Genomic DNA, 12,235 nt, shown 5'->3' with positions numbered 1-12,235 from the left:
CTATTTGGGTTGGCTGGCGGTTGACGGTTGGCCTACGATTCATCCCCGGTGAATTCTTCTTGTGATTCCTCCTGACGATCATCCCAATCATTTTCTTGTTCTCTGACGTCAGCTTTGGCTCAATCATCAAGTAACATCACGACTTTCATATTTTTCGCAGAGAGCTTACTTCTTGATTCATCCAACACACGTGATCCAACACTGAAAGCTGACTCGACGGCGACAGTGGAAGCCGGAACCGAAAAAATCTCCTTGGCCATTGACGCAAATATGAGAAAATCTTTCTCGTGTGTTCCCCACCAATTGAGGATGTCGATTTGGGCGGGAGGAGTAGGACCTTCATCACCAAAGGAAAAGAGTGAATCGAAATATAAATCTAACTCACTTACCATACATGAGGACGACCTTCCGCCGATGCTGTAGCTGTATAGGTCGGCTAATTGGGATTGCGCGTCGGGGTCATCATAATCGGTTTGAAATGCGAAGCCAAAGTTATGTTGTTGAGGAGGGGTAGGTTTTCTGACTTGGTGGGTACTGTTATACTTGGTTTCATATTCGTTGTAGAGAGCACGCAAGTTAAACTCGGAGGTTTGTTGGATAATTGACCGGTCCGGGAGGTTTATTTGAAATGTTTCGGTTAGGTTTACTCCCCATTGATCATTGGTATCCACTTGTAATGCTTGAAGTGGAACAAGATCAATAGAACTCAAATTGTTATAATAAAAATCTAAAATCCTGGAGGTACCGGCTAATTTCCATTTTGGATCCAAGACCTTTACAATCAAAAACACCGTTGGAATCTCACTGAAGTACTTAAGCCATTTTGTAATCATATAATATAAAACACACATCAATTCAGGAGAAGATGAAGCATTTTTCATCGCAGTTTTAAAACCAAGTGATATATACATGCAATGATCTAAAACACGAACAGCAGTGCAATAATAAACACCCGATAATTCAACAGTCGCATTTTTGAAATATTTGAACAATTTAAGTAAAGCCACGCTATGATCCCAACAACTATGCGACAAATATAAATCAGAAACGGGATAGGTTCTAAAAAATCACACAAAGAATCTTTATGCGTCAAAGTAGAATTCAGACAATCATATGTCGAATTCCATCTATGAGACACATCCATGGTAAATTTTGTATATCTTACCTTCTTTTGATGGCAATACTTCTTCCAAGCTTTGCCAATAGGCGGCTTTTGATGGATTAATCTAACTGCAGTTCTAATAGGACTAACATGCTTTTGCCATATTTCAAACGCATCTTGTACACATAAATTCAAAATATGACATATGCATCTTTCATGAAAATACTTACCACCAATAACCGGAGCACAAGCCGCAATCAAGTCATTAATACTTGCAGTGTTAGCAGTTGCATTATCAAAACCAACAGAAAATATCTTATTGCATAATTGAAATTCATTCAAAACTTGAATAATTAAAGAAGCAATTTCGGGTGCAGTGTGTGGTGTCTCAAGTTCTCTAAAACCAATCAAACGCTTGTTCAAAGTCCAACTATTGTCCACAAAGTGAACTGTAATGCCCATGTATGAATGTCTATTAAAACAATAAGTCCATACATCAGAGTGAATGTTCACTCTGTGTCCCAAGTTGAGTAAATAACGTGATAATTCAACTTTTTTCTCCAAACATTGTCGAACGGTAGATCGTTGAACGGTCATTCGACCTACTCTTTTGACAGCTACGTTTAAACCACTTTGCATAGTAACCTCAAATTTTTTGTCATAATAAACATTAAAAGGAAAATGCTTCATTGCAGCCCATCTAGTCATAACGTTAGCAAAATTTTTAGGATCATATTTAAAAAGAGGCATACCTGACGAACCTGAGCCACCGGGTTGGAAGTTTAGTTGGGTTTGGGTAAAGGCAGTGCCACATTCTACCGGATGCTTTGTCACCAAATGACGACGGAGGGTGCCATATCCCCCACCACTCGCAAATTTGTAGACTTTATCACAATAGTTACAATATGCATGAAACGCCGATGTCTCTTCTTGAGAGAGCGGATCATTAGGACTTGGAATTACCACCGAGACCTTCTTGTAGTGTTTAACAAAAATATCAGATTTCAATGTTTTTTAGTGGGTGAAAGGGGACGCATGTCCTCATTTCCGCCGGTGCTAGACGGAATATGAGAATGAGATCTATCATCATTGTTGTCCGAGTCCGACGATATAGACACGTCGTACTCGTCATCTTGTTGTTGGGAACTACCACCGCCTCTCCCCCCACCTTGATGCATTTCAGCGAGTAGCATGGCCATCCTATGATCTTCTTCTATCTATAAATATTATATAAGTTGAAGTTTTAATTAGGAACACAAATTTTTTTAAAAAAACTCAATCTTATGAAATTATGAATTGTAAAAATAATTTTATTTTTTAGAACTTACTTGCATGCGTTCAGGCGCCACTCGGGAAACCTCTTACATAACTTCTCGACGACTAGGTAGCTTTGATCTTTGGGGACGACTACTTTGATCTTGGGCAATTCCTTTGCCCCGATCACCATGTCCCGGTCCACCACGAGAAAAGACATAATGCAAAATGAAAGTAGTATGTAATATGTAGTATTGAATAAATAGTAAATTACAAACACAACAACAAATATAGTAGTTAACAACTTGAGCAATTAGAGAGAATGAGGATAGAAAATAAAGAAATTGAGATTGAGAAGGAAATCCTTGTTGACACAAGAATGAAGTGAGTAAACATGACGGGGGAAGTGAGGTATTTATAGGAGTAAAATTGGAAGAAAAAAAAATTCAAATTTCGGCCGGTTTACCTCCTGAACCGGCGGTTCAGTCCACGGTTTCTGACTTGTTTTCAGGCCTATACACTGCCACCTATACGCTGCCACCTGAAAAAGGTGCTGAACGGTCGGAAACCGACGGTTTTTCTACCCACCTAGCCTGAAAACCTACGCTCTAGCAGGAATCCTACCTTTGGAACCGTTGAACCGCCGGTTCAAACCGGCGAACCGGCGGTTTTGAACCGCCAGTTACGGTTCACACTTTTTTTTAACCTGAACCGGCCCGCTTGAACTGCCGAACCGCCATTCGGTTCGAACCACCGGTTAACCGGCGGTCCGATTCGGTTTGTGCATGTCTAGATTAGCCCAAACATCGTGAGATTCGTGACATGTTATTTATGAAATTTATTTTAATAAATTCCTTCCGCCAAGTTCAGAGAAATTAACTATTTATCACCAATCCAAAGCTATGAATAAAATGTGAAGCACAAATGGGTAGCTGCTGCATGTAGACTTCCTTATCTACTCACAGTTTAGCACTTCAACAAATAAATTTCTCCAAAAACAATTAAAGCAAAATAGCAGTTCAATTCAAAATACCGTTACCACCAAATTCGGTTAGCAGAAAAAGAAAGCAATTGGCGCGAACATGGAGTTGCAAGGTAAGAACGATTACTGATTTCTGAGTTTTCATTTTTCAGCAATTGAAACCCTAGCAACTGTGAAAGCAACTTTTTTTCCATTGAATTCGATGCAATGGAATATTATTTAGGGCTCAGAGGCTCCAATAATCCCAAGGCGATGCTTTCTTCTCTGCTGAACAAGAGAGAAAAGCTGCAAGACGAGCTCCGTAGTGTTGAAAAGCAGGTTATTTTCCCTTTTCTAATTATGACTTTGGATTCGGTTTATATTCTGCGTAGAAGTCAGTAGATTACTCAAAAATGCTACTACAAATATAGGAGTACAATTTCTTAGTAGTATTATATTTTCTGTTAATTATTCTTGTAAGGGCGTTTACTTTGAGTCATAAGATAGACTCATAAAACATAGGATTGAGTATTTGAATGATATGAATATGATGGTCAAACAAGCTCAAAGTTATTCAATCCATCAAAATAAGCAGTGGATTAACTTTAATTGTTTTTAACAACCCATCCTGTCACTTTAAGTGAACCCGGCGTTTTGATTGTGGGATTTCTCCTTTTTATTGATTGTCTCAGTGAGTTTTTATCTCGGATAGGTGTATGAGCTGGAAACGAGCTACTTACAAGAAACAACCACGTTTGGAAATGTGTTGAAGGGCTTTGATGGGTTTCTTTCTTCATCCAAGAGTGCATCCAAGTAATAACTTATATATCGTGTCCATTGAGCTTTGCACTAATCTTCTGCAGATTCACATTATCTGTGAACTTTATTTATAATGTGATTTCTTTATTAACAGCTTGTTGGACCTAAATTCCCTGCTTTTTTGCAGCATATTGTGTCAAAGAATAATGTCATGTCTAATTCATAACCAATTCTAATAAAATGGCTTTTTGGCCCTTAGTTACTATTGATTTGTTGACCGGAAACTTACTTACAGCCTCAATAATCCTAGTAAATAGGTTAGGTTAACTAGAACTAGCTAAGGTTGGCAGCCATATCCTGTGATTGGTTTAGTGCTCTTGCTCTGAAAGGGATTGGTTTCGTGCCCTTGTTCTGAAAGGGATTGGTTTCGTGCTCTTGTTCTGAAAGGGATTGGTTTCTCTTATTTTACCATCTGAGAGAATTGATTTGTTAGGAGGAGGGGCTAGAGAATATCTTCTTATTTAGGAGCTGTTCAAAGGTTTGATTGAACTTATTTTATGATATACGTGTCAAACACTAATCGACATCAGGTGAGACAGCTGACTTAAGTTCAATTTTTAACATATAGTGCTTCAGACATCCTTGGTGGTAACTAGTAAAGCAATCAGAAGTTTACTCATATCCAGTATTAGTCTAGTTTTAGCATCCAGTTACACACACATAGTCCATCTGGGTGAGAAGCAGTTGAAACTAAATCATATGTTCGAGTAAGGGTAACAACTGAAACAAGCAGGAAGGGGGGTTCCTGGTTCTAACTTCCCAAGTATGAGATATACGTGGATGGGGTTAAGAATTTTCATACGTACATTTTCTTCTCATGATTAACATTCATCGGTAATTACATTAAACTAAATTATCAAGATCTGAGATGCTCTTGTGAACATCTACATTTACAGCAGAGCTTTCGATACTGTTTTGAAATAATTAGACACTGAAATTGCACAGTATGATTGAATTACTCTTTTCTGGAAGGCCTTTGTGCATTTATATACAGAAAAAATAGCCAAATGGTAGAAGTTCTTTTATCCTCAATAAAGAAACAGTCAATTGTTTTTGTTAAGCTCTCATACTAGACTTTCCCTTTACTTTCTGCACAGAGAGAAATGATTGAAACCACACTTAGCTCTGGCATAATGAATGTTAATAAGTTGACTTGATAAATTGCTGGTGTGTTCTTGTTTTGTTTCAAAAATCTACTATAGTTATCTGCCAAAAATATTGTTAGTTTGAAATTTTAGAAACATAAAATGCCTCTTCATTATTCCAGCTTAAAGAGATCCAGAAAGTTTCAGCTTGAAGATAGAGTATTCTCATTGTCCTCAGTCACCTCACCAGCGGTATGTGCAATCTCAGAAGGTTCACAAAGCTTATTATTGTCATTACTTTCTTGTATAATGCTTCTCCAAGTTATTGTGGTTTATGCTACTTCATGAGAATGGCTTACAATGGCCATTTTGTTTGAGCTACTTAAAACTCTCGAGCATAGATCATCAAATGTCGTATGTGCATGCCTCCCATTGCATTTTCTTCTGGAAGGACGCCAGATGTCTATGTTATAATCTACTTGGGCGCATCATTGTTATCAGCAACTAACATTAGAAAATGCATTTATCATAGATTGTGTGCGAGGAAAAACTAGTGAGCTCACAAAATTAATAACAGAATGATTATGATCATGCCAAGCAACTATATGAAGTGTTTCCTTATGCTTTTGCCTACATTATATTTTCTGTCATTCAGGAGTTTATTCTGTAATTTACCCATCTTAAAATGTATTAACAGTGGGACCTAAGACAAGTGTGATCCTAATTGTGAATAATAAAACCTAACCAGGGATTGATAAGTCTTAATTGGGATTAATGAAGCCTAGTTGACAGATGCACTATACATCTAGATACACACAAGTGTTTGCCAAGTAAATATTGGAAAAAGCATAGCAGTTGCTTATAGTCCGCATGAGTTTTTATTTTCTACACTGCTTGCTTATACTCCATATGTTTTGCTCAGGCTGAGGAGCTCAGAGTTGGAAAAGAGGGTTAGTCTTTCCTTAGTCTCTGTTATGGTCATTTTGAATTTCTGACAACATAATCATCTTGTACAGCATTGGTATTTGGCTGATAGATGATCAGTCTGCATAATGCCCCTTCCTTATACTGCTGTTTTTGTTTTGAATTACATTATATATGCTCACTATATTTTTCCATAGATGGAAAATCAGACATGGTTCAAGGTAGACCAAGACTTGGAGGTGTAGCAACTACTGGACCGTAAGTGTACTTTGGATGATATAACTGAACCAACTTACGAAAAGAGTTCATCTCAAAAAAATTCTTGTTAATAATGATTAGTACTGATAGCTGTTTCCAGTCAGTCTTGCTCTTGCTATTACTTTAACACTTGTCATTTCTAATTCAAGTATGAAGAATAATTAAAGTGGTATCTTCAGGGGAAAGCCAAAGAAGGGGAGAACAGGTCAGAGGGAAGTAAAGAAAGTCAAGATCACGAGCGACTTGGATCCTGATGAGGATGATGATCTTGATATGAGATAGCTCGTTCAAATTTGCTCAATCCTGTAACCTGTATTCTTTCACCTAGCGAGTGCAGTTGTGACAAAATCATTTCACTTTGCTCTAATATCTTATGTCACATGAGGTCAAAAATGGAGAGTCCCATATTCTTCAATCCATACAGTTCCAGAGAAGTAACAAAGCAGAAAATATAAAAAGAATATGTTGCTCCCAAAGTATCAGTGTTTGTAGTTTGTACTATTCCATCTAGACGATTATGAGTTTTGTACCTACTCCTAAGTTGCTATGATATGCTATTGGTAGTAAAATCTCCATTTTAGTTCATCATCATATTATTGACCTGCATTAACCCTTTATAGTGAATTGCAAATTATAAGTTCAGATAACCACATTTTATCTCTACCAACTTCTATGCTCCTTCCTGGTTCTTGATTATTAGCAGTGAGTCTGTGTGGGACAAGCAGTAGGACAAATCCTTTATGATACACCAGATCCGACTAGTTGTTAAAGAGTTGAACAGTGATTTTTCGTGTTGATTGCCTCATCGAATTGGATCTATTTGTAGGAAGAATATTTGGTATAAATAACTCACTTTTTAGTCTTCGACCCCCTCACTCACTAATGTGTGTATGTGTATTTATCTATTTCTTGATTCAAAATGGAAGCATGTTTGAAAAATGATCTTAGAAGGTCTATGGTTTGGCCAAAGGGTCTGGTCTCTTAGCGCCTTCGAGTTTCACTTTCGATCCACAAGGTTTATGATCAAATGACAGTACAATTCTTTTTCTGTTTATAGAAAGTTTTATTGCTAACCTCTATCTGTTCCTCTAAAATATTACTCTCTCCGTCCCATCTCATGTGGTGGATTTCTTTTCGGCACAGAAATTAAGAAAATTATATATATTGAGTTAAAGTGAAGAGAGTAAACTGTGAGAGAGGAAAAAGTAAGGGAGATTTGTGCATATGTTTTTATGGAATGGATGGAGATCAGATTTACACAATTGCTACAAAGTCAAAATTCGAATATTAATTTAAGATTAACCCCTCCAACTTAAATGAAATGAAAGACAAAGTACCAAGACCTAACTATACATTTTTTCGAATGTATCAGGAATTTATATTAGAGAGTCGATTGCCAAAAAATAGGTTTGCTGTCGTATTTTGATTCATGAATCAAACCTTACCAATATGTAACAAAAAGAGATATCGAGCAATTATTAATTTTTAAATCCATCTTCTAAGTTAATTAGGCCTTTGTCCATGTATTCCACCACGATCCAAGATTTTTAATTCCAACTCATCACGAAACGCATACACAATGTTGTGTATCTCATCTGTAAACCACCATTAAATTCTAGAATAATCCACGATATTTACTTAGTGACTGTATCCTAACTTTTCTTAATTACCACTTCAATTTATTTTTCATGATCATTTCAACTCGAGTGTTAAAGGGTGATAGTCGCAAGCACTTTGGATCCGACATTAGTCGGCTACAATATATAATTGGAATATGCAAAGTTAAAATTCAATCTAAATTGGAAAATATAATGGATGTGACAAAAAAACAAATCGAGGACTTTGGGTACATGTGGGGTTGAGGTAGATTAAAAATATGGTAGTGCATGGACCTTTCTTTCTTTGTGTTAATTTCTCAACTCATCAATGCACCAAGAAAATTCTTAATGCTAATTAATCACTTAAACTAAGTGTCTTAGCCACTGTTACATGTTTGAAGTGTGGATTAATTTAATTAAGAGAGAGATCCAATTTCCTGGAAACTGCCATCCAGGAAGGACTAATTGAATACTTAAGAGTTAACAAGAAAGATGCTGTGAATTCAATACCCACCCTTGTCATTTCCAACACTCTCATATACTTTATATTCCTTGCTCTAACACAGAGAGAGGCTGTGTATGTTTCTACACCCTAAAATAACATTCACACAAAACAAATTAGAAGATAAAAAGGATAAGAAGAAGGTGAAGAAAAAGAAGTGATTAATTAGAAGAATGGTGAGAGGTCCTTGCTGTGAGAAAATGGGACTGAAGAAAGGGCCTTGGAGCCCTGAAGAAGATCAGATTTTAGTCTCTTATATTCAGAAACATGGCCATGGAAATTGGAGAGCACTCCCAAAACAATCAGGTACATATTCTAATTCTATAATTTCTTTCCAAAATCAATTCTCTTAATTTGTTTTTGTGCATTCTTTTTTTGCAGGGCTGTTGAGATGTGGGAAGAGTTGCAGGCTGCGATGGATAAACTATTTGAGGCCAGACATAAAGAGGGGAAATTTCACTAAACAAGAGGAACAAACCATCATCAATTTACATCAAATGCTTGGAAACAGGTATTATCTCCATCTCCATCAACTTTCTTTAATCTTAATTTTTTTTAATGCCTCTGATTATCAAATTTTGCACTGATCACAGAGCATATTAACTGCACGAATTCATCATTTTTATTTAAGAGAGTCACATGCATCAACTAACCACTGTTCATGTATGTAATGTCATCTATTATCGCACTTCAAATATATAGATTCACATTAATGTAATTGATAAATTAAATTGTGTACAACAAAGATTTTTCTGTATAATTACGTTAATGATAATAGACCAATAGATGGAAGACAATTAGACATAGAGTGATAGAGGATGTCATCATGTCATATATCTTTAGTGAAAATTCTCAAGTGTTTTCTTAGTTGGACAGTGGCACGTAGGAAGATTACAATAAAGAAGCCACATATTTTGACTAGTATATATCAATAACGTTATTAATAATATTTTCCAAGACATTGGTCATATGAGATATTTATTTTTTTAATCATTACGCCACTGTATATAACTTATATTTGCAAGTTGCATTCGCATGTCACTTACAAACAAAATGCTACTTGCACATAGAATATGAATATATTTTTTGATTTATTAATAAATTACAAACAATTGATCAAACTCTTCGCAACATGACAAAATTAAGGAGAAGTTTTAAGAAAAAAAATTAGTGGATCCGTTCTCTACATACGTGCATGTTGGAATTTAGCGAAGGAATAATCAAGTATTGCTGAAGTTGATTCCCATAATTAACTAGATTAATTAGATCATTAATTAAATGTCTCTAGATCTACAGAATCATTAATGTTTTGTCTCTGTATCTCCTTAGGATTCTGTGCCTCAATAGTTAAAGCCGAGGCACAAGATTTAATGTTTGTCCGTTATCATTAATTATGCTAAGGGTGTCCACTATAAGGCGGACACGCCCAATAGCCCCGCCCCAATTTTTATCCATAGCCCCAATTTTGTTGTTCACAGTCCCAAAATTCTATTTCCGCCACTATAGTGGACACTTCCAATAGCCCCCAAATTTTATAATCAATTTTCATTTTAAAATATTTTTAGTTTCAATCAAGTGTAATTTAAATAATCGCAGTGTAAATAATTAGAAAACGAGGTAATTATGGCCGAATATTTGTTGTATTGCATATCCGCCAAAACCCGATGGATGCGAAGGATAGCCCGAGGGGTTTGATGGATTGCTGCCATATCCCGACTCCTGAGAGTCGGGTGATTCGTCGTCTCCTCGGTGCATTTTTAGAGAGTGATTGTGTAGATAGTGAGTGGAGGGATTTTGTGAAAATGGTGAAAAATAGGTGGTGAGGAGTGGTATTTATAGAGGAAAAAAACAAAAAATTTTTTTTGACATTGGCGCCGCATGCGCCGCGGCGGATGTCGCCACTATGGTCGCCGCGCCTATAGGCGCGGCTATGCCCCCGCCGCGTCCTCGCCCCGCACCCGGCGATCGCCCGTCCGCCCCCCATCGCCACGCCTGCCGCTTCCACCCCCGGGGCGGACAACCTTGCCACTATAGCCCGCCCGCCGCCTAGCCGCGTCCACTCCGTAGTGGATACCCTAATTGTCATTAGTTTACTACTACAAATCTAAATAATAATTGCCCAACTCGTGCAAAAATCCTACTTTTGTCATAAAATTTGATATAATTAATTTGTGGTTATTAGATGGTCAGCAATTGCAGCAAGATTACCGGGGCGAACGGACAATGAAATAAAAAATGTTTGGCACACTCATTTGAAGAAAAAGCTAAATCAGTCCTCTCAAGATTCCAAGACTATTCAAATTTCAGAATGTGACAACAATGTTGTCATACAAAATGAATCTGGGAATAACAATTTTTCTACTACTAGTCCACAACAATGTTGTAGTGAAACGTCGTCGGTCACAGATTCGTCGATGGAGAAGATAGTCGTGAAGGAGGAAATCGATTACTCGTCTGAGTATTTCCCGACGATCGATGAAAGTTTTTGGTCGGAAGAATTGGCTCATGAAGATGCTAGGGAAACAAAGGATGATGTTGATGCCCATTTACCATTGGTAGAATTGAAAAGTGTTGAAGATTCAAAAGTTGATGGTGGTGGCGGCATGGACTTTTGGTACAATCTTTTCACTAGAGCTGGTGACATGCCCGATTTACCAGAATTTTGAGTTTGTATTTTTATTTTTATTTTTATTTTTTTGGTAGAAGCTAAGAATTTTAGTGTTTTTTTAATATTGGCATCTTTGACCGTGTGGGTGGATAATGGGAAGAGGAGGTAGAGTTCAGAACGAAGAAAAAAAATTGAAAAATAAGTTGTGTGTGAGTGAATGCAATTAGGGTTTGACTTAGAAAAATTCTACTTTATGAAATGGAATAGTGAGGTAGGGTGCCGATTCCTAACCATTTTGTATGTGTTATCAGGCCTCGTATTTTATTTATTTCACCAGTTTGTATCTTGTGTGATTTTATTATGCTTGTGAACATATATTGATTTTTCATATCACATGTACTAATGTGTCCAATAACATGTTTCCCTATCATCTTAATGGTTACGTAATTTTGCTAAATGAAGCACATCAATCACGATTAAGAAAATTTTAATTATCTTAGTTTGACCAATTTTTCAAATTTGTAAAGAGTTTGTCTCTTGTGCAACCGCGCACAAATTATTCAGAGAAACAATATTTTTTAGTGAATTGTAATAATTATATATAGTAGAAGGAAACGAATGCGCTAATATACTAACAATATTGTTACATTTGTCATAATCGATGTATGAATTGGATACAAATATAAGCTAATTAAAAAATATAAACTAGTAACATTTCAGAAATTTAAAATGTTGTTAATTTTGAATCACACGAAAGCAAAAATAACATTTTTTACATGGATGTTTACAATAATTCATCATATTTTAGTAACAAGATAACCTCTCCAACCATTTACACTAAACACATAATTTAAAAAAATATTTTAGATTTGTTTTAATGTAAATCCAAAAATGATATATTTTACTCAAAATAAGATGGGATTAGGAGTACGAGCTAATTATCAGTACTTTATTTTGGATTTTAGAGTACCGTGGACATGATCTTAGTTCCTAGTTTATATATTGAGAGAAGTTTGTAGTGTAACCCTATGTCCCTATCCTATATATACTATAGAAAAATAGAATTGCTATCATTAAACAATGCAACAATGAAACAATTTTGACAGTAGTTAATTCAGGTCACA

General features: G+C 36.3%; 2 protein-coding genes across 2 annotated transcripts; both read left to right on the top strand.

Moving 5' to 3' along the window:
• Nucleotides 1–3,244: 3,244 nt before the first annotated feature.
• Nucleotides 3,245–6,991, top strand: LOC121809911 (chromatin modification-related protein eaf6-like). The gene is made up of 7 exons (XM_042210760.1): nucleotides 3,245–3,451; nucleotides 3,562–3,656; nucleotides 4,030–4,130; nucleotides 5,404–5,473; nucleotides 6,144–6,171; nucleotides 6,343–6,403; nucleotides 6,583–6,991. Exons 1-7 carry the CDS (start codon nucleotides 3,439–3,441, stop codon nucleotides 6,683–6,685), a joined length of 471 nt encoding a protein of 156 aa, XP_042066694.1. The 5' UTR covers nucleotides 3,245–3,438; the 3' UTR covers nucleotides 6,686–6,991.
• A 1,422-nt stretch (nucleotides 6,992–8,413) lies between these two features.
• Nucleotides 8,414–11,504, top strand: LOC121807474 (transcription factor MYB14-like). The gene is made up of 3 exons (XM_042207710.1): nucleotides 8,414–8,809; nucleotides 8,885–9,014; nucleotides 10,686–11,504. Exons 1-3 carry the CDS (start codon nucleotides 8,677–8,679, stop codon nucleotides 11,167–11,169), a joined length of 747 nt encoding a protein of 248 aa, XP_042063644.1. The 5' UTR covers nucleotides 8,414–8,676; the 3' UTR covers nucleotides 11,170–11,504.
• Nucleotides 11,505–12,235: the final 731 nt, after the last annotated feature.

Source organism: Salvia splendens, chromosome 6, assembly GCF_004379255.2.
Source record: "Salvia splendens isolate huo1 chromosome 6, SspV2, whole genome shotgun sequence".
NCBI classification, from domain to species: Eukaryota; Viridiplantae; Streptophyta; class Magnoliopsida; order Lamiales; family Lamiaceae; genus Salvia; species Salvia splendens.
Note: the sequence above shows the minus strand (reverse complement) of the source record. Positions and strands in the feature narration are given on the sequence as shown.

Bases quoted from the DNA above. Each gene is read 5' to 3' on its own strand.
- LOC121809911 (XM_042210760.1), top strand. The intron at 6,172-6,342 runs GTTAGTCTTTCC...ATTTTTCCATAG, and splicing joins GCTCAGAGTTGGAAAAGAGG to ATGGAAAATCAGACATGGTT. The intron at 6,404-6,582 runs GTAAGTGTACTT...TGGTATCTTCAG, and splicing joins GGTGTAGCAACTACTGGACC to GGGAAAGCCAAAGAAGGGGA.
- LOC121807474 (XM_042207710.1), top strand. From the start codon at position 8,677: ATGGTGAGAGGTCCTTGCTGTGAGAAAATGGGACTGAAGAAAGGGCCT. The intron at 8,810-8,884 runs GTACATATTCTA...CTTTTTTTGCAG, and splicing joins AGCACTCCCAAAACAATCAG to GGCTGTTGAGATGTGGGAAG. The intron at 9,015-10,685 runs GTATTATCTCCA...TGTGGTTATTAG, and splicing joins CATCAAATGCTTGGAAACAG to ATGGTCAGCAATTGCAGCAA.